Source organism: Neocloeon triangulifer, unplaced genomic scaffold (genome assembly GCF_031216515.1).
Source record: "Neocloeon triangulifer isolate White Clay Creek 2 clone unplaced genomic scaffold, ASM3121651v1 ptg000004l, whole genome shotgun sequence".
NCBI lineage: Eukaryota > Metazoa > Arthropoda > Insecta > Ephemeroptera > Baetidae > Neocloeon > Neocloeon triangulifer.
In genome coordinates, this window is record NW_026775547.1 from 4,963,702 (window position 1) to 4,985,224 (window position 21,523).

General features: G+C 35.4%; 2 protein-coding genes across 4 annotated transcripts in view; one reads left to right on the forward strand and one right to left on the reverse strand.

The window, feature by feature from the left end:
* LOC132193354 (hemicentin-1) overlaps positions 1-21,523 on the reverse strand; it is a 186,111-nt gene that overhangs the window by 70,960 nt on the left and 93,628 nt on the right. The window lies entirely within an intron of this gene.
* LOC132193483 (uncharacterized) lies at positions 1,249-20,115 on the forward strand. Its single transcript, XM_059614188.1, has 6 exons — positions 1,249-1,373; positions 18,334-18,427; positions 18,866-19,055; positions 19,112-19,230; positions 19,688-19,905; positions 19,958-20,115. Exons 1-6 carry the CDS (start codon positions 1,265-1,267, stop codon positions 20,113-20,115), a joined length of 888 nt encoding a protein of 295 aa, XP_059470171.1. The 5' UTR covers positions 1,249-1,264.

Sequence of the window (21,523 nt, forward strand, 5' to 3'; positions counted from 1 at the left end):
AGTAAAAGAATGTTGACATGAAATTTTGTAATTAGTAACTAATTTCTTCGATATTTTAAAATTTAAATTTCCCCCTTACGTAGCAACTAAACCAAATTTCAGTAACGAAAATATGTTTCAACAAGTTAACATGATTGAAATTTTAATTGGTTGTGAAAGAATATAAATTTTTAATTCCTTTAATGCAATAAGGTTTTAAAGATTTCGAACGCATTTAAAACATGTGGAATATTAATAATTAATATAATAATTTTAAAATGAATTATAAAAAAGTAATAATAAAAAACTTAATATATATAAATAAAATAAGTTAAAATACTCAAAATCAAAACTTTGTTTATTTAAATATCATTAAATAAATCAAAATTTATTTTTTTAAATGCCTAAAATCATAATTTGATTACTTCAAATTTTTTTTATAAAATGTAAAAAACATCGAATTTTAAAAGAAAATTCATCGCATAAAAACAAGCGGTGCACACAGATTTAATTATTTGAATTTTTTTTTTAAACTGCAAATATTTATTTCTATTAGAGTGCTTGATGATATTAAATGTTGCTCTTAAATCTCATGTATTTTTACATTTTTTTTTTCAATCTTTGATTAATTAATTTGTTATGTTATCCTAACTAGTGGAAAATCTTAAATTTAGATGATTGTGAGTAGAGACATTGACACACCCGAAATTTGGCCTAATTGAAAAAAATTTAATATCAAATTTTTAATTCAGTTTATTCATTCAATTTGTTATCAATTAAGAGCATAATCTTAATTAATATAAAGCCACTTTTTTGCTTCATTTTTATGTTATAAATTTTTCGATTCATTGTAGTTCGTATAACTCACAATCAGAAATCTTCCAATGCCATTACTGTCGGTGTGTGAATCAGGAAAAGAGTTGATCCGCATGGATCCAGACAAAAGTCGTATGAAAGAGATCTCATGTGTCACGAAAATCAAGTTCGACAAGCTGTCGCGGAATTAATGAAGCGAAATGCCGTGCCACTTTGGGGGCAGCGAGCGGCAAACGCAGAAGCAATGAGTCGTGCAGGGAATTGGCAAAAGTGAGTTGCTTTGAACAATACACTCGGCTTGGAGCGAAATGACGCGAGTCTCTCGCGCGGCACGTACCGCAATACATCAACATGAATTTCGCTAACCGGCCGCACTAAATCATGGGACTGGCTGCCTGCTTTTTGCCCGTAACACTCGCACACGCCGCACTCGGCACGACAAAATAAAACAGAGACTGACAGTATTTGGATGTGGTGCAGGGGAGGAGGAGGAGGAGGAGGAGATGGCAACCACTTTCTCAAACAAACAACCACTTCATCAATCTTCAACCAGAGAGGATTTGGAGCTACATATATAGGTATGCACGAATATAGAACAATGCAGTACTAATTTTTTCTAAAAAAAAAAAATGTATTGGAAAAAAGCAATATTTTACGTATTTATTGGAGAAAGATTTTGAATAATAATTCGGAAACGGTTGTCACAAAATTGCCAATTATTCTCTTGATTTTTATAAAGTTTAAAGAAATCTGTGGATGATAATATATGAATTTTGAGGATGCTTTTTTCATGGCTAGGCACTAAATGACTTCGTTTTGGCCAGACCCTAACAAATATAAATTATCATTATCTTAAATCTAAATAGTAATTCAATTTAAAGAAAATGAGCAATGTATTGAAAGAATTTTGCTGCAATAGATATAAATAAAAAAGTTTAAATAACAAATTATTATAGTATAAATTTATAGGATTTTTATAATAAAATTCCTCTATATTTGTTACATTATTGTTTTAGTTGAGAGCTAGAATAAAACAAATTAAATTAATAAATTTATTTCTTAAAAATTTTTAATAAAACGTTATTTGTGTTCAATTTACATAGAGAAATATTAATTTTTTATAACTATTTCATTATTTAATATGATATATATATTTGTTTGAATGGACAGCTTCTGAAAACGTAAATTCAAATGATATTTAAGCAAATTGGGCATAACATAGTTATCAGATATCATAACTATTGTTCAAATATTCGCATACATTTTTCCTATGACGGTAGATAATCAATATTTGGAAAAAATTATTTGAACATAGTAGAGATGGATGATTATCATGATTACATAAAAAAATAAAAATGATTGATAAATATGATGGATTATAAATAATTGAATTGAATACATTTTCCTGACGAATGCAATTTGTTTATTCTCTCACTTCAGGTCATAAAAGGATATTTTGAAATTCTTTTAACAACGATAATTTTTCCAAAAATAAAAAGGAAAAAAATTTATTTATTAATTTTACATTGGCGGTTCACAGAAATCCTCTTTAAAGGAATTTTTAACTCGCAGTCTCTCATAATTTGCCTAGTTTGGATTAGAAACACGTTATTTGTACATATTTCGAGCTCATCGCACATGTGTTTTTGGAACGTATATCACAGAGTGGCGTGCATTTATATATGTGTAGGTGCTTTACTGCATATTAAGTGTCCCTGGAGTGTCATAGCGACTCTCTTTGGCTAATGGCTTGATCCAGCAGCAGCCTGGCGAGAAACGAAATCCCGTCAGCGCGTGCACGTGTTTTCGCCATAAATAAAAGCGGAACTGCAGCGTCCGCGATGCCAACTGGCAATCGATATAATACGGGCGCGCGACCGATGGAATTAATTACACCGCCTGTTGGCGATGCGCAAATTGCAATTCGGCGTCGACAAAAGCTACAAAAGGATCAATGTCGAAATAATTTGCGCCTGTTTGCGCTCAAAAATTTGCTGATTGAAACGCTGCTGGCCGAGTGGATTTTATTAATCACGGCCGAATGGAAACGCGTTGGATCCGTCGTTGCGGGATTGATGTGCTGGTGATGTTTGCTCACTGCCTTTTGTTTCGCGCTTTGTCATTTTTTTTTTATCTCCAATTAATTGTGTGCTGGTTTAGATTGTCGTATACAAGTCTTTATTTAATGCAGATATATTTTTACGCGCGTGAAACAATTTTAAATTAAATAATAACAAAAAATTTATTAAATAATATTATTATAAAATAATTAAAATATTATGTACATCAAGTTTCACTCATTGGATGGGATATTTTTTATCTCGGAAGTTTTAGCAAAATTCTCACTAGTTGCGGTGCCGTTTTGTATTATATTTATTATTAAGTAAAAAATATCTTCTCAACAAGAACAGAGTCTATTTTCTTCCATGAATATCTCTCAATATGCCAATAACTTCTTCACTCTTGACAAATTAATTTTTTTTTCTATTTACTCATTTGATTTCCCCTCATTTCTATTCAACCGTTTTTATAATTATTTTTATACATTTGTTTTTAATTTTTTTTTTCAGTAAATTTTTATGCGTGAACGAATATTAATTACTAGTTTCTATTTTGTCAGTGGAAATATGGGCAATGGTGACCAACAAATACAACCAATTTAATTATGACGAAACAGTGGGTGGAATGGTCAGTCGTCACCGCAACACCGGCCGCAGCATCCCACGCTGAATTTGAACGCGGACCGATTTAACAAGGCATTTTTGCTCACCGATTCTGGCGCCTTTTATCTTTCACGCAAATTTGAACATTCACAAATAAAATGGCTACTGACTAATTAAACGGAAACACGGGTGGCGAGTTGCGAAACACGAGGTCGGATTAATTGGCAGGCACATCGGTCACTCTGCGCGCACGTGTTCTGGTGACATCTGCTCACGCCATTTTTCACAGATTAAAATGACAGTCAGCGAAATAATTTACGAGCGATGATGTATTGGAAATTCGTTGTTATCCGGCCAATCAACAGAAGTTGTGCAACTTTTTCCTCCGGAATTGGCTTCGACAAAAAAAGCGTTGTGATTTGATTGTGTTGAAGGATAAAAAAAAATGGATTTTTATTTTTAATTGGCAGCCGGTTGGTTCTTTATTGCGATTTTTGTTTATTTTTTCCGTGGGATGAGGAAACATCTCTTGCCAGTTCTCCGTCTCTCACTAATTGAGCAAACAAAGCCTTTTAAATCAAGATCCGGCTCGCGCTCGGAATTATAATCGAGCACACAATAATCAGCGCAAATGTCATGTACGTTTAAAACGTGCACCGCCGCCATAGTAACCGAGAGCTGAATTATAAGGATAATAAAAGATCTGCCGCCATTGTGTAGGGAAAAAACGAGTTCGGATCGCTGGCGCATTAAAAAAAGCCATTAAGTCATCCAAAGAGAGCGTTATTAAAACAGAAATTGCTCTCGCTGGCTCGTCTTTTTTTTCATATTTTTTCAGAGGTTCATTATGTTCTTGTCCTGCAACACAAAGCAGCTTCCAAAATGCAAAAGTCTCTCTTGAATTAATAGCCACCGGTCATTTTAATGAAGTTTTTGCACGACACAAGTATTGTGATTCGCGAGTGGAATTTGAAAATAATTTAATAATATAATGCCGATTGTTTTTCGGTCGCGTCATATATAACAGCGACCGGTTTTAATTTGCAAACATATGAATAATTCAGCTCTGTGACTTTTGCTGAATATGGTGTGTGTATCTTGTTTTGTGTTCGCAGTGGCAGCAATTACGGCGCAAATATGTGCTGCATTCAAAACGCAGTATAATCTCTCGTGTGCTCGAATGAATTGTTTCGCTTTTTTTATAACCATGCATGCAGTTTTGCCGCTTTTTAGTTCGCAACGTGAAAGCTCATATCTGCTCGTGTTGAATTATTTTGTGCACACACTCTTTTGTATAAATCACGTCAAATTTTCTGTAGTGTATTTAATGAATAAACAACTGCAGTGTTTTAACAGATTGGGATTCAATTTAAGCGTTTATGATATTTAAACTGATAGTAAAAAAAATGTTTTTGTGATGAAGTGAAAAAAAATGAAAGACAAAATTATAATTATATAGAATACATAAAAACTATTTTGATCATTAAACTATATAATTTGATTTATTTTTGAAATGTATTTAATTTGATTAATTAAATAATGTTAAATTATATACTACATAGTTTTATCAAGAAATAGCAAAATTGTTACTAACAATATTTAATATTTAAAAGTAAAATTGTCATATTGTTGAAGATATATCAAAATTATTTAAATTGTTTGCATTCTTTATAAAAAAAAATATTTCCATGTTTTTACTCTGTTTCATACTCTTAATCATAAAAACTGTTAAATTAATTAGAAATTCAAAAACTCTATAATATTTTTGTTAAATTTTCCTTCAATTCATCCTTCATCCATATGAAATTAACAAAAAACACTGCTGAAATAATTGTATAAACTAAAAACACCTGGAGTTTGGTTACATTTTAATGTAGTTATTGTCACCGAAGCCACACACTAGTGGCTTTTATTTTGCGACCTGAAAACCTAAAACACATTAAAAAGGCTCTCAAGGTTCTCCGAATTCCCACCTCGCAATTACGAGGTGACAAAAACAGACGCGGCGTTTGTTTAATAACCGCAATAACGCAGCGGACAAAAAGCAGAGAGGAAACGACGGGGCTGCTCTCAATTATTTCCATCGTTTCGAGGGTCGTTTTTGCCACTTTCATCTCGCGAGCTGCTGACCAGGTCTGAATTTCATTTTAGTAGCGACGCCGACACAAGCAAAAACAAGGAATTTCACAAACAGGCCGGTCGCTGGTAAATAGGCTTCTGCCGAGATAGGGGTGGCAATTTGCGCGTCAAGAGTCAAAGAGACAAAGCTGGCAAAAAGCTGGCCAGACTTTGTGCCATTTTTGAGCGCGCGCAATAAAACGCACCAGCAGAGTCCATAAATTAATGGCCAACATAAATTAGCGGCGGCACGAAAGCTGCGCGAGTGCGTATAAATGGTCATTAACTTTTGATGGTGAGTGATGAAAAGATCGCTCCGGCCATTGTTGACCTTTCCATTTTTCAGTCAACTTTAGCTTTGCTCCCTTAATGACCGAACTTGCTCGGCCCCGGCGGCGCCAAATTGAGCCGGGCTATCAACCTTCAAAGAGCTTGTTTTCTCTGGCCGATTTTTTTTATTCCGTCCAGGCTACAAAAGGAACGCGAGGTCGCCAAAGTCAAATATAAAATGTACAAAGTTTGCCCGCTTGCTCTCTTGTTCACACACAATCTTCCCTCTCGGGCCAAGTTGGAGGAAAACCTGCACTGAGGTGTTGGACTTTCTGCCTCAAAGCTGACGGCGGAAGTTGTTGGCCAGAGTTGAGGCTGATCGATTATTCATTCCGCTCCACGGAGCACACTTTTGCACTCCGGTGGCGGCGGGCAGCACCGCTATAAAGTTACGGAGAACAAATTTGATTTTATTCGTGTTGTATGATTGATTTAAAATCCATGTACCAAGTTTAGCCCCCATTATTTTTTCTGATAATAGAAAAATTGTGTTTTGGAGGAGTAAAGCTTTTATTTTTCCGATGCATCTTTTTTTTTGCTACATTTTTTACTCCAATTTATCAAAAGATGTTTAGGTAAACAAAAATAATTTCATAAAAATCTTGATTTGTTTTATCTGTGATTTAAATATTCAATTATTTCATATTTAGTTACATCAAAATGGAATCAAATATAGCTAATTCCATCTCATAAATCTCTAATCAAAAATTGAACGCTTTCATGATCACAAACATGATATTCCTTCAATTTAATTTATTTAAAAAAAAATGTTCACAAAGCAACAACAATATTCGGCACTTAATGCATGTTAAATTTAAAATATTTTCAATTCACTTTTCTTTGATATGCAAATCCATTTTCTAACTTTCATATTGTATTAAACAAATCAAATTTTATACAGATACTGCAATGCCTGAATTTATACCATTACAATAAATTTTTATTAGTTTTAATTTTTGAATTCAAATTTATTTCTTTATTTGTTTAAAAAATGCTTTTTTGTGGGAAACTTATAATAACAATTGCAATTTTATAAAAATTCAAAATAGAAACAGTGCGAGAAAATTTTTATTATTACAATTTTTAAAAAATAAATATAAACAACTTTTCAATTATTATCTTTTAAAAATGCTGCATCTTTCCTCTGGAAATCATTAAGATTTTTATATAAATCAGTGAAGGTTACGAGTTTTTTTTTTTTTTTTTTTTTTTTTTTATTTTCACTATTTTCCTGTCAAGAGCGTTCTTAGAAATTTTTAATCACGTCTTCCCTACACAAATTTGTTTTGAATAATTAAATCAAAGCAAAAGGAAGGAAGCATTTTAATGGCCTTTTTCCTTCCGCTGAAAAAAAATCCCTTGAAGTAAAAACGAGGACAAACTTGTATCAAAATTCATTCACTTGAGTGCGCCTCGCAGCTTCGCATCCACTTCATTTGCAAAACAAAAAGAATTCCACGCCATTCAACACAAACCGCTCAGGGTTGAAAATGAGCGTGGCAAATTTAGTGTGTCACGATCCCATTTGCCTCTCCAACACAAAAGGTGTATGCAAAAAAACACAAAGAATCGCAGGGCGGCCAAATTCATACCATTCAACGCTGATGGAGACCAATTACTTTCAACGCAAAAAACCTTCGTCGCTATTTTTCAACTATTTGTCAGACGCAGAGTGGTTCGAAATGAGGCGGATCAAAACGAGAGTAAAAATGAAGAATTTCTGCGTGCGAAATGAGCCGCCGCAAATAAACGGCGAGTTATCTCTGCATAGCTCATTGCTTTTCTTTTAGCTAATGCAGTGCGCCATTTATAATATAGAATACAAACGCCGCTTTTTGTCCCGCGTGTTTTGATTTATGCCCGGCCAGATCATCACTCAAACGGCACGTCACCTTCAGCGCCTTGCAAGTAAGCAGATGCTATCGCTTTTCTCCTCCGTCCCTGCTCTCGTCTCCAATACACACAGAGAATAAAATACACTGAACTCAATTAGACGCGGGTTCCGAGAGTCGATCAACGTCTGAAAATATGAACGCGGAAAGGTGCATGTAATCTGACACTTTCGTCTGGTCAGGTATTTTTACATTAATCTCCAATCTTATACGAGCGTGTTTTCCAGACGAAACTCATAATTAACCGCCTATTAAATTTGATAAATGGCTGCGTAAATTGTTGCTTGATGAATAAACATGAGAGAGTCATGAGTGTTTGTCCGCTATTAATTTGTTGCTTGTTTTCACCACCTACAATGTGTTGATTTGACTCAACTCGTGCTAATTGAGCCAGGAAATAATCAGACTTTTTGGCATTAAAATCCATGAAAATTATGCTGAATTTTTATTCAAAATTGAAACTTTCATAAAAAATAATAAAATCTTGGTAAATATGATATAAACAAAGCATTTCCTAAAGAAATTTTTGTCTTAAAACTCGATTTACAACTTTATTGTCATGAACGAAAAGCTAGATTATCATTCACCCCTCACATGCATCCTTCTTCAAAAAAATTGCTCATTAAATTACAAAATCAGCCAAATTGTAAATTTCAGTCCGAATTAAGTAGGAATTGTCACAGAAAATCCAGAGAAAATCATATTTTCATCTTTTTGAAATTTTTTTTGTAAAAGAGAAATCAGAGAATTAAAAAAAAATGTAATTTGCAGGATGAGATAAATTTGACTAGTTTAAAATGTCTCTTTAAAATAGTCCATGTTTTAGGCTCGAATAAATTAAAGTTGAAAAAAATCCCTGTAATTTCAATGTAAGTCATTTGTAACTATCAGAAAATTAGAAAAAATTCCTTTTTAACAAATCAATTTTCAAATTACTGAAAAGTGATTGCAAAATAAAATAAAGGATACTTAAAATTTCATTCCCAATTTTCCCTTTGATTATTTTAATGATAATTTACTAATAATAAAAGTGCTCATTATTCTTAGCCAATTAAAAAAAAAAACATTTGATCCATTTTTCTGGAAAAGGATTAAATCTCTCTTATAGATTTTTCACGTAAACTGACTTGAGACTCGAGTCCTTTCTGAGAAACCTTCTGGTCTGATGCCCCGAAATGAAAAGGCGTTGACGCCTTTTGAAAATCAAGTCTTCATGTTCACACGGCGAAAGCGAATTTCTTCCACCATTCACTCACTCTCACCACACCGACACGCCGAAATTTAATGAAAAGGGTTAAGTGAGAGACGCTGCGGCAGTTATGAAAAACAAATATTGACTGTGGAGGCAAAAAGGGACCTCGGAGTCACTTGCAGCCAAAAAAGAAGCGCGCCCCTTCCGTGGGGGATAAAATTCTCGAAATATTTCGCCGCGATAAATCTAATCTGGCGACACCCCTTTCACTTTGAAAAGGTCCATTCAGCAGCAAATTCGCGCGCGCGGGGGTGCTCGCTTTCAGGTCAAAGGGGTGTTTGTCTGTGCATTCCCGGGGGAGGCGGTGACCGAGCAGCAAATTGATTTCGCCGGACGGCGAATTGAGCCATCAATTGGCGAGCCGCGCTAGGCACTAATTTATAATTTATATACGTGGACGCCTTCGATATTTATGTGCAGTGCATTCGTTAGCGCGGGGGTTAATTGCACGTCGGCGCAATTGAACGCCAAAAATTTACGGACGGCCGTAATTATTTACGGAGCGTCGTTAATTTTTTACGATACAATTAGGACGGTGCGTGAGCGGTGCGCTCAAACGTTGGCGTTAAACCGCCTCATGTCTCTTCGCCCGCTATTGATCGACCGACTAGGCGAACGCCCAGACCCGGACTGGATCTCTCCATGCCTCCGGCATTATTATCTTTTCCAAAATAGAACCGAAATTTGATCGCTTTTGATATAAAGGCGACACATGCCGCGATTTTCAAAGCGTTGATGACGTCAGCGGGGTGCTTTATTTCAGAGTGTAAATTGGCATTCGGTGCAAAATAAAAATAATAATAATATGATTCCTCTTTTCGTGAAAGAACATTATTGCTGAAAATGAGAAAATTTTTTGATGATTAAATCTCAACCCACACACGTCATCAAAAAGCGAAACAGAATTTTTTTAAATCAGTATTTTTTATCATTTTATTTTGAAAACAGTGTAAAAAAGTTGCAGTATTGATTAAGATACTAGCTATTTTTGTGTGTGGTGTCCTATCAGCACGATCTCTTATGAACTTGCCTTTATCTTTTTTCTTGAGTAATTTTTTTTTATCCTAATAATATATCAAGCCCAAGTTCGCAAAGCATTAGCATAGATCCTCAATAGTTTTAGTGCTTAAAAAAATTTATTATTTATTTAGGATTCCGTTTCAAGAAAATTAACTCTTGCACTTGCATAATATATAATTAAGGGCTTTAAATGTAAACCCAGTATTTACAATTGATATAGTTTGTCGATAGATTTTGAGCAAAATAATCCTAACAATTATTATTTTAATAAAACAAATAAACTCAATACATAAATTCAATGCGTAAAGATTTATTATTTCCCAGGCTTTTTCTTTATTCTTATTTTTGATAAAATACTGATTTTTTTTTTAATTTCTCCGTTTTTTTATCAACTTGATTGTCTTATATGGAGATATCAGTTTTTTCAAATATTTTGTTTTCCACCACAAAAAAAAAATTTAATTCTTTTTGCTAGTAAAAGAGGTGCTGTTTGGTCCGTCAATTCTATTTTTTTTTCAAATATATATTGTTTTTAACAATGGAATGAAAACAATGTGATGTAGCAATTAGGGCAAATAAAAATTAATAATAACACTATACCTAATAATTTATTTTAATTTAGCATATAACTTTCATAACTTAATCAAAATTCAATGGGAACATAAATTGTTCTAAAACATTCCATTCTAAATTGACAAAACAATGAAATTTCTCTGCCGTTGGCTCTGATACGATGAATGCGAGTGATTTGCAAAATTAATCAACTGCAAATCAGGCTTTGCAGAGTGTTGGCGGTCCGTGCCTGCGCCTCCGCTGAATGTGGCTGGAAAGGCGGCTGTGGCGGCTATAATCATGTATATTTGACCGCAGAGCAAGGGTGAAAATTCACAAATAAACCCCCGGCAGGTACGTCGGCCGGGCGGGCGGGAGGGCGGTTCGCCTGGCGGGGTTGGGTGTTAGGCCGGGAGATGTATATTTATGAGGCCGGGCGGCGAATGTAATATCAGCTAGGCGGCGCAGTAGCGAACACAGGGGCAGATGGGGGCATTATACGGCCTCTCTCTCTCTCTGGCCAGCCAGCCCGCCCGCCCGCCGAGGCCCCTTTGATATCAAAGACAAACTCACGCGCTGCTGGACATTCCGAAATATCAAGTGTGCTGACCGGCCTTTCCAACTCTGACGTAGGCGGGCCAATTTCTTGCACAAAGAGCCCGTCCGCGCTAATGAGCTGTTTCATTATTTCCACGCTTGCAGAAGAAACTTACGAGCAGTAAGAGCGGGAACAAAGTCTTGTTTGGCCCAAACTTAGCGCAGAGGGGAATTTGGCTCTTTGCTCCGGCTGTTATGTGTGTATGTGAGATTTTCCTTTTGTGGAGCACAACTATAGTAGTGTACATAGAAGATGGGATGCGGACGAACAAGTCGGAGATGGAGGCGAGGGAATTTTGAGGTTTTGTCTTTGCCCATGGGAAAAGTTTCACAAGGCAAAGAGAAATTGCTTTTTAAAGATATCGATAATTGGAAACGTATACATTGTACTTTAATATAAATTGGGTGTTTAAGAGATTACATTTTTTACTAAATTATTAATTTGATATGAATAATTGTACAGTAATGATTTTTTTATTGAAAAAACCCCACATAACTTTAATAATGTTGTACTTAATAAATTATTTATACAATACAATTTTATGATTAACACTAAATTTTTTTTATATGTTTTATAATTCAGATATTATTTTTTTTAAGTTTATATTTATAACATGAATTATCATCATTTTATTGTTTTTTTCCGACATAAAGTGTCTTAATTTTGTTGTATTGATTGCTTGAATAAAATAGTTTTTAAATTATGCATCCTCACTGAAGAGCTAAAATTAACACAAAAGATATAGTTCTTCAATTGCACAGCTGATCATATAGCATTTATATATTATTAGATAAAATTATGAATTCAAAATATGCTGTTTATTTTGAAATAATTACAATTTCCACAAAACTCTTGAATTCACTTTCTGATCTGCTTTAAATTGAATGTATACAGTATTATTTATTTCCAATTTTATAGTACCACTTCAGCTCATATAAACAGTAAAATTACAAGAAAGCAAAAATATTAACAAATAACAATAAATTCTTCAATCGCACCCATCAAGACAGAGCTGCATTCCAGATGCAAATATGTTGAAATATTTCTCAGATATAAAAATTATATTGAAAGTGGTTATAGATAAATTCCTTTTTTGATTTTATCATTTTAATAGGAAAATCCATTAAATTGAGCTCTGTGTTGTGACTTTGTTGAAGGTTTTTCCCTCTAAATGCCGAAATCGACGCGACAGGTGCTTTAAGGTCAGTCATCATGCGTGAAAATTTTACACCACATCCGTCTCGTGGCTGTAAAATGTTTTTATTCGTTTTTTCCTTCAAATCGTCTGTTGTCAGACGGAGCGACTGGCGGGCGAGACGCGGTATCAATTTTTAAGCTGACTGTGGGCAATCTTAATCCGACAGGGTAAGTGGAGGTGGTGTGTCTGTTTTATCAATGAATCTATCAGTGACCCAGCCAGCTAAGCTGCTCTTGAGGAGGAGCGCCGAGTCAGATGCGAGATAGGGCAGGCATGCAAGAGTGGAGACTTTCTTTGAGGGAAAAAACGTACGACCAGGAAGCACGCCTTGGCTCGCAGTCGAATTGATTTCTGAAGGCACCTCCAGGCCCCCTCGCCGTCTGAATTTGAGTTTTTTTTATGTCTCGTGTATTTTTTCATCGTCCGAAGCCAGAGACGAAGAAAAACTTCTTTTGCATTTCACAATTAGTCAAAAGACTGCATTTGCGAGCCATTGAGATTTTGTCTCTGATAATTCCGACGGCAATTTTAATTAGTACTTAGGGAAAAAATGCGAGGGGCAGAGGCTGTGCCGAGAATTCTCCGTCAAACTTGGTGCTTGTTAAAAATTAATGATTAAAATCAAAGATAACAATTCTAGGAATATCTTTGACGTATTATTTTTTTGTGCGCCTACAATATAACACTCAATAATAATCAGCATTTTTTTATTAATTTAGTATCTTTAATATCTGAAAGATAATTATAATTTTTTTTTTAATAAAAAAAACTTGTGATATATTTTAAAAGTTTAATGTGAATTTGAAAATTATAAAAATCTCACTTAGTTTTTGTTTTAGATTCTTCTATCATTTTAAGCAAAACGTACATTTTTTTTTCATATCATTAGGAAAAATCTGCTGCTGAATTATGTTCCAATCAATTTAGCTTTTTGTTTGATAATTTTTTATTGCTCATATGTGTAAAAATCTGCTGAATTTGATTAAAATTTCACTATTCTTTTTCTGCCTGAAATAGAATTCAAATTCGTTTTCGTTTATTTTATCCCTTTCCACTTCCATTTCAAAATACATGATGAAAAAGAGCTGCTTATAAAAAAAAGATGAAAAGTAATATACATATTAAAAAGAGCAATTTGTTCTTGCACTGCTCGATCTGTTTGGAATCCAAACAAGTCCAACGCCGCAAATCAACTTCTCCCATTTCAATATACCAGCTCAGAGCAACGTTTGAAAAAAAAACCTAAACACAAACCCAACGTTTCGCTGATGATCCGACTAAATATTTGTTTCCACGCACAGAGAGACGGATAATATTATCGAGCTCATTTCGCAGCGGAGCAGAACGCAAACAAAATTTACCTGCTGTGTACAAACCTCGCTAGAAGGCAGGGGAGCACTTTGGTCTGAGTTTGCGGAAATCTGCTCGCGAGGAATAATGAGTTTGCGGCGCTCGGTGAATGCGAAATCGGCTTTGTATTCGAATACCCGCAATAACATACCGGCAGAACAAAAAGAAGTTTCAAGAGGCTGCGGAGAGATTGATTCGAACTGCAATTGGGAGGAAGTAAGAAGGAGTGCCGGAGTCTATTATATGGTGCGTTCAAATGTTGGGGAAAACTTATTGCAATCACCCAGCCAGCGGTTCGGGAAAATAAGAGAAGAATGAGAGAGGGAACAAGGAAAACCGACAAATAAACACACACGCGCTGCGGCTAAACAAGAAGAAAGTGAAAATAAAATATCGCGGGGAGAGGCAAGTTGATGAAGGAGCGCGGATAACAATGGAGAAAGTTATAGAGGGGCAAAAGATGGAGAACTTGTAGCGGTAATGCGTGTTGCCTAACACACGCTCGCAGGCGTGCTGCGGAAAACAAACAGCGCCGCTCGCGATGATTACGAGCCTGTTACACACCCGGCTATTATTTCCACTCGCAACGAGAGAGGCCATGTGTCTTTTTCCTTTCTTTCTTTCTTTGCCCAGGCCAGCCGCGCACGATCTGATTGCGCTGAGTGCGTGCAAATCACGCTCCGGAGACAAATTTCCACCCCTCACTTACTCACCCGCCCGCCGCCGCAGCTTCCATCACTCGCAGATCTACGGTCCTGCAAATAATTTAGGCCCCTGGAGTTTTTGCGTTCCATCTTGCGGAGCCGCAGAGTGGAGCTCGGAGAGCCCCGCGTGCAATTTGGCCAAAGTGGCGAACGCTCTGATTTTTAACTCGCTGCCATCCGTCACTTGCATGCCTCCCAACTATAACGTTTCCTGGCACGAAACTCTTCGAGTTGTGCTGCATTTTGCTTTTGAAAATATTTAAAATGATAAATTAGGGCGGTGTTGGCAAATTAAAGTTCTCAAACTAAATATTAGATATTCGTTATTAATTATTTATTAAAGGTTAGAAAAAAAAATACAAATTTATATAATATTGAAAATTTTGATGAGATATTGAGATTCAAAGTACATTTATTTTTGAATATATTAATCTACCAAATACATAGTTAACGGGGGGGGGGGGGGGGGGCAAAATTAATAAAAATTTTGAGTGAATTTAAATGGAAACTGGAAAATATCTCTCATTTTCCTTTAATTTTTTTTTTTTTGAAAACAGATTAAAATAAATATTTAAAATTAGAGATATTACAAATATTTAGCAACTTGAAAGAGTTGAAAGCACTAATTGTAAGAATAATTTAAGTCATGACAATAAGAATTAAAATTATCCAAAGAGCCATTTTTATTCTTGATATTGTCGCCAAATTTTCTATTTGGAAGAAAGTTAAAGGTTATATGCGCGCATATCATTCAGTACTTTTTAACCACCTCAAAATTTATCAATTTTAGGTTACCGTTACATCCTTGAAAGGAAATAAATTAATTAATAATTATTATAAACATCTCAAAATAAAAAAAAAATTAACTTTTACTTAAAGAATTTTCAATTGTATTATTAATAATCGTAAGTCTTTAAAGAGCACGCCGACGTGCGCCTCTAGAAATTCCAAAATTTAATCACGTTCTACACAAAGCAGGATGCAGCGCACGCTGCAAAGTTGGATCTGCCAACCAAATTACGCCCGGCAGCTTTTGATAACGAATGCAATGTTTGTCGTTAATAAACCATCAAGTAAACATTTCTGGGAAAATCAACATTTGTTGGATCCGAGAAGGAAAACCAACACCCGCCGAATGCAGCAAACATTACAGCGAGAGGAACACGTGCTTTATGCATGCACGTGTAACCCGACCACCGTGTTCGCCATTATCATATTATTATACCCTGCACATGTGTGTGTGAGAGGGATATAATTTGTTGGTGTGTTTTGATAACACCCTCAAGTCCAAACACGGCTGGTGAAAGCTAATTGCATACAGTTTACAATTATGCACTGCAGTTGTTTCGCAAGCGATCAAGCTAATTATAAATTAATTTCTGCACACAATGCAATTTATGGTTATTTATTATTTATTTAATATATAATTATAGCAAAGGCGGATTTTCTTCAATTGCATTTAAAACGTTAAGCTTAAATTTTATTTTATGTTTTTGATTTATTAAATTTCTTTAATGTGTAGGAAAATTTAAAATATTAAAACATAAAAAAAAAATTGTGACAAGATAATGTTAATTTTTATTTTTGATTTAGAGTGACTATTGAAAAAAGAATATTAAAACACTCTTGAGTGGCTAACTATGACAAGATTTCTCTTGATTTTAAATTTTTTTTCTAAAATTCTAGTTGCCACTTCTTCATAAGGCTTTATAAAATTAATGCTTAAAATTCTAACATAAAATAATAAAATCCAGCAGGCCCCTTTAATCTTAAAGTAAATTAGTAAACAACTTAAATAATTAACAGCGTGGAAGTTTACCTTTTCTTAAATTTAAAAAAGCGTATGAAATAATAATTTGAAAGGAAAGGAGGAGAGAGGCTACTACTTTTGTTCTGCACGTCAGTATGACGCACTCGAGTAAGAATTTTGAGTGCTTGTTTGCAGCGTGCTCTCGACGCTCAAAATTGCGCGACGTCCGCCCTTGTTAAGTACGAAACTCGCGTCAGCCGCTGCCTCGTGCTCTTAAAAATTTCCCTTTCATTTCTGCGCGCTCGTGCGCTTAGTTAGGCGCTCGCCCGCTCGCAGCGTTCTGCAACTGCAAAGTGAATCAAATTTTCACGAGACAAAGCGTGAATTATGAAAGGGTGCGGCAGCGCCGAGTGTGCCCCGGCGGATGAAAGGGTTAGCCCTGGAAATTGGAATGCATACATACGCTTGCGATTATTACTTTTATTGTTGCGGTGGCGAGTCCGCCGAGTGAAATATTGAAATAATTTCGCCAACCAGCGCCGCCGGCTAATTAAAATAGTAATGAGAGCAAAACATTTTTACTGCCGCGCACCACCAATGTGTGCAAATTTAGCTTTTATGAGAGCAGAGGTCGCTGCCAGCGAGGGGCCGACGTGAAATTTTTATTAAGACACGGCAGGTAGGCAGTTGCGCTCCTCTTTGGCTCGTCTCTCGTCGACGCCGCGTCGTATAACATGGCACGGGGTTGTTTTTCATTGTGTGTTTACTGTTGCCTTCATCATGGCCGTAATGATAATAAAAATAATAAAGGCGCCGTCAGACAAAGGGATGTGAGCGAGGAACGAGAGTGCGAGCTTTCAGATGAGCACGATATTGAAAATTTAATTTCGCGTTTTCTCGGTGCTAAAATGAGCACCGTAAACTTTTCTCCGCAGGCCGTAAAACGGCTCGCAGAGAATAAATTTTCAACGTGCGTCAATTTTCTTCTTAAAATTTCTTATCAATCGAGAATTTTCATTAAAATTATTTGAAAATACTTTCTATTCGAAGGTAATCCAAAATTAAGTAAATTGAAATAAAAAACTTTTAGCACTCTTTCTGAAAAATTTCCACGGTTCATAATCATCACTTAAATATGCAGGACTTGAAAAAAAGATAGTAAATTTATTTAATTTTCCTCAAGTAGTTATAAATGTTGGAATGCAAAGAATCATCAAAGATTAGGAATTTTTTGAAAAGCAAAAAAAAAAAACAAAAAACATTTTGCTATTTAATTATCTATAGATGTTCAAAGTTCTGCCAAATTTGTATACAAAAAACTGTATTATAGAATTTTCTGGTTGTTCAATGAAATTTTTGCTCTATAGCAGTTTTTGGGGTGGACTTTTGTGTTCGTGAATAATAATCAAATTCTGCTTATCATTTTTTTTTTAATAACTCTCCAGGTTCGAGGCATTCAATGAGCATCATAATTTCAGCCTGTTAAAAAATGTTCATTCTAATTTTTTATTCATTGTATTATTTGTATTAAATTTTGAGAAGACTGAGAAAAATTTAGATTGTTGAAGCCATTTAAGGTGCTTCAAACAATGGGATAATTATGATAAAATTGTTGCATTCAGTCTCATTGTTGTAATTTTTGCTCTTGGGCTTTGCTGCTTTTGTAAGCAAACAATGCTCTTCGAAAAGCATGGATTTCAAGCTACTTTTTCTCTTTCTCGCTTCCCCGATTTTTTTGCTTTCATCTCCGGTCGGTGGCATTGCCAGTTCGGAAAACTGCGAGTTGAAATCAGCATCGGACCGGAGCCGCGCGTTGTGCCTGACGGCGAACGCTTGCATAAAGAACCACCGCATTCTTGGCAAGTGCCGATGAAAACCACACGTGAAATAATAATAATTTATTCCGTTGATCGGATTTCGCAGCAAGTTCGACTCTGTCGCCGTTGGAGATACTGGCGATCGTCCACGTGCACAACAAACTGCGGCAGTTGGTCGCCACCGGCCGAGCAAATAGTCTGCTTTCCCCGGCCAAAAACATGAATCAAATCGTTCGTCCGCCTGCCAAATTGGTTGGCCAAAGGAAAGTTATAAAGGTCCGTTTTTTGTTGCAGGTCTGGGACCAGCACTTGGCAGATTTGGCTCAGAGGTACGCAGAGCAATGCAAGAATCCGGACAAAACGGTCGATTATACTTTGTACTTGAACGGTACGTGGACCATGTGAAACTTTTCCTCCTAGTTATCCGCAAATATGATTGAATTTTAAAATTATTTTTAATTATTAACAATAATGCTGATTTTCCTACACAAATTTTAGGGACATTGTGCCGTAGACACATAATCAGTTACGATTCCAAACTGTCATATTTAACTTATGTGTTTTGTGATGAATTTAAAATTTATTAAATTTTGTTTACACATTTTCATAAAAACTTCAATTTTATAATGCAAAAAAATATAGACAGCAAATAACAATTAACTTAGCATTTAAAAATTAAATATAATTATTTAATAATTTAATGATTTAATTACTTCTATTTTAAACAAAAATATCTCTTTGAAATATCCGACTTAAAATTAAATGTATAAATAATTTTAAAAAATTTATAATTATATATTATATTATTTATTTTTGTTTCAGACAGATTTGACATAAACCGGTTGGACTCGTCCGTCTACCACAGTGAGTCGCACATGGAGCTGCCGGTGCACATCAGACAGTTCTTCATGAACGCCATTTACAAGCCGAACGTTTGCCACCACAAGTTCACCCCGAGCCTCGTCACCCGCTACTTTGACATCCTTCAGCACGCTCTGGAAAATAGCTTCGCGACGGTATGCACAGACAATTCTCTTAAATGTTGAAGGGCGACGACCTTACATAATTGCAGGTCATTTGGGCGGAGACGCGGTACATCGGGTGCGGGCACGTCGAGTACATCAATGAGGACTTTCACGCCGACCCAACCACGCTGCAGAACTCTTATCTCGTTTGCTTCTACGGGCCTGGGTAAGTTTCTACCAAGTTGAATTAATTATGCGCAGATTCTCATCCACAAAAATTGTTCCTTTTGATAGCTACAAAGTTTTTTCTCTCCTATTTCATTGTTAAATTTGTATATTTTACAGAATGTGATAATTCTTCTGTAATTTAAACAAAATGACAAAAATTCTAAAACAATTAAAATGTCTAACAAAAAATCCTCTCCCAATAAATTTTAAATCTTAATAGCCAAACCACTAAATTTTTCCACAAAAGCTAGTTCAAGATTTAAATGCTTTTGGCGAGAAAAAGGAGCTCTTTTGATTAACCTCTAATGCAGTTCAAATTTTCATAAATATTTCAACTTCAATTGGAGTTTTTTTTTTCTAATTCAAGGATAATAATTTGAATTCGAGAGGTTCCTTAAATTTGGATTAAAATTTGAAATAAACATTGATTTATTTACAAATTTAATTGTACCTAGGATTGCGCCAGCACAAGACGAATTCGGAAACGACAATCCGATTCCTTCCGTTTACGAAACGGGCAAGCCTGCGTGCAGCAACCACTCTACTCTTTACCCAGGCCTGTGCTCCACCGAGGAAATCAATTTCAAGAACAGCGGGGATCCGTGCGACAACGTATACTTCACTGACCACTATTTTGATCTGTGCGACCCAAAGACATTCGACAACATGTGCGGTGAGGCTTATTATTGCATGAGGAGCTTTGTGTGTAACGGCCTGGCTTGCAGAGGGAGAGGGTGGGAATTATTTCGACCTGGTCAAAACTGCGGTTTTCGGCGGCACCACAGTTACTCTAATCATCGTTCTGGTTTTGATGTGGTACTACTGGGACGACATCGTGGACTTTTCTAGAAACCTCATGGATAGTGCCTTAATTAAATGTTAGTTTTGCCAGTTAGTGTAGCAAGTAAAAACAATTATTTAAAAAGGCTTCTGTTCTCAGATGAGCACTGCAAATAAATTTTTTCTATTTATTTTTAAAACTGTAGTTCTCTTATTGGTAAGCAAACATTTTATAGCTTAATATTAAGCAGAATATTAACTAAGTAGTTCTTCTGCGAAAGAAAATTGAATTTTTTTTGTAACTTTAGATATCTGTAGGTAGATATTCTGAATTTTCATAGTTATTTTTTAGTTCTTCACTAATATTTTAGCAGATTTACGTCTATTAATTATGTGCATATTTATAATATGACTATTCTATTTTTTTAATATTTTCCATATTTCATTTAGTAATTAATGAAATCACATTTGAATGCAAATTTCCCGAAAATGATTCTATCTCTCTGTTGTCATCTTTAAATTTATATAATTTATTGTTAGATGCCCTTTTATAGGAAATAGTTGATTTTCAAAGTTATTTGAATTAAGACTTTCTACTATTTAATGAATACAAATTGAATTCAGACAACCACTAGTAGCGGAAATAACTAATTAAAAAAATTAACTTTGCATTCCCACAAAAAAAAAATTATCGGAAATTTATATTTGTTATGGTTTTCCAAATTTTACAAGTTAATTTTTTTAATTAACATTTACTAACATCTAATTATGGGATTTGTATTTCCAAAGAACATACTTTTAGTTCAGCATAATTCAGATTTTTGCCAAATGATTTTGGAATTTCCTGCAATGAATATTTAAAATTTGACCTTTCAGCTCCAATCGAAAGCTCGCGAGAAAACAACTTTCAGTCCATTTCGGTTTCATTTCAATGTTTCAAGACCGGTGGCCGTGTGACCTGTCAAGGATTTGGACACATTGCATTCCACAGTGGTCAGCGCTCTGTCTGATTTCGTTAGGGTTTGTGTGCCCGGGATATCCCTTTCGGGCGTTTGCCGGCTGATTAAAATTCTTGTCAGTCGGGATGATCAGAAGGCGGCGGGCGAACGGGCAGGGATGGAGAGAGCAGCGATATTTGACACCGTCAGACACGTCATATTACACGAGAGCACGAGAGTGGAGCTGCGCCGTTTATTGGACCTCTTATCACTGTCAAGGTGTATTTTACCCCCTGCGCTTTCAACGGGGATGACGAGCGCGTGTGTGTGCGAAGGCAGCTTTTTATCTGGTTTGCATTTTCCATCAATCCCTCCTGCAGTAGTTGGCCTCGCCGCATTTCCCCCTTGCGCCAAAAGACCGGTAAAGTGGCTACATGGAAACTGGGGCAGCCTGAAATTGCCTCGGAACAATCACAGTCTGCGCTTCGCACCAAAAGTTCTCCAGAAACAATTTATTCGCGTTTTCGAACACACACAAAAAGTAATTTTGGCACCTTTAAAACATTATATAAA

Bases quoted from the DNA above. Each gene is read 5' to 3' on its own strand.
- LOC132193483 (XM_059614188.1), top strand. From the start codon at position 1,265: ATGTGGTGCAGGGGAGGAGGAGGAGGAGGAGGAGATGGCAACCACTTT. The intron at 18,428-18,865 runs GTACGTGGACCA...TGTTTCAGACAG, and splicing joins TTATACTTTGTACTTGAACG to ATTTGACATAAACCGGTTGG. The intron at 19,906-19,957 runs GTGAGGCTTATT...CCTGGCTTGCAG, and splicing joins GACATTCGACAACATGTGCG to AGGGAGAGGGTGGGAATTAT.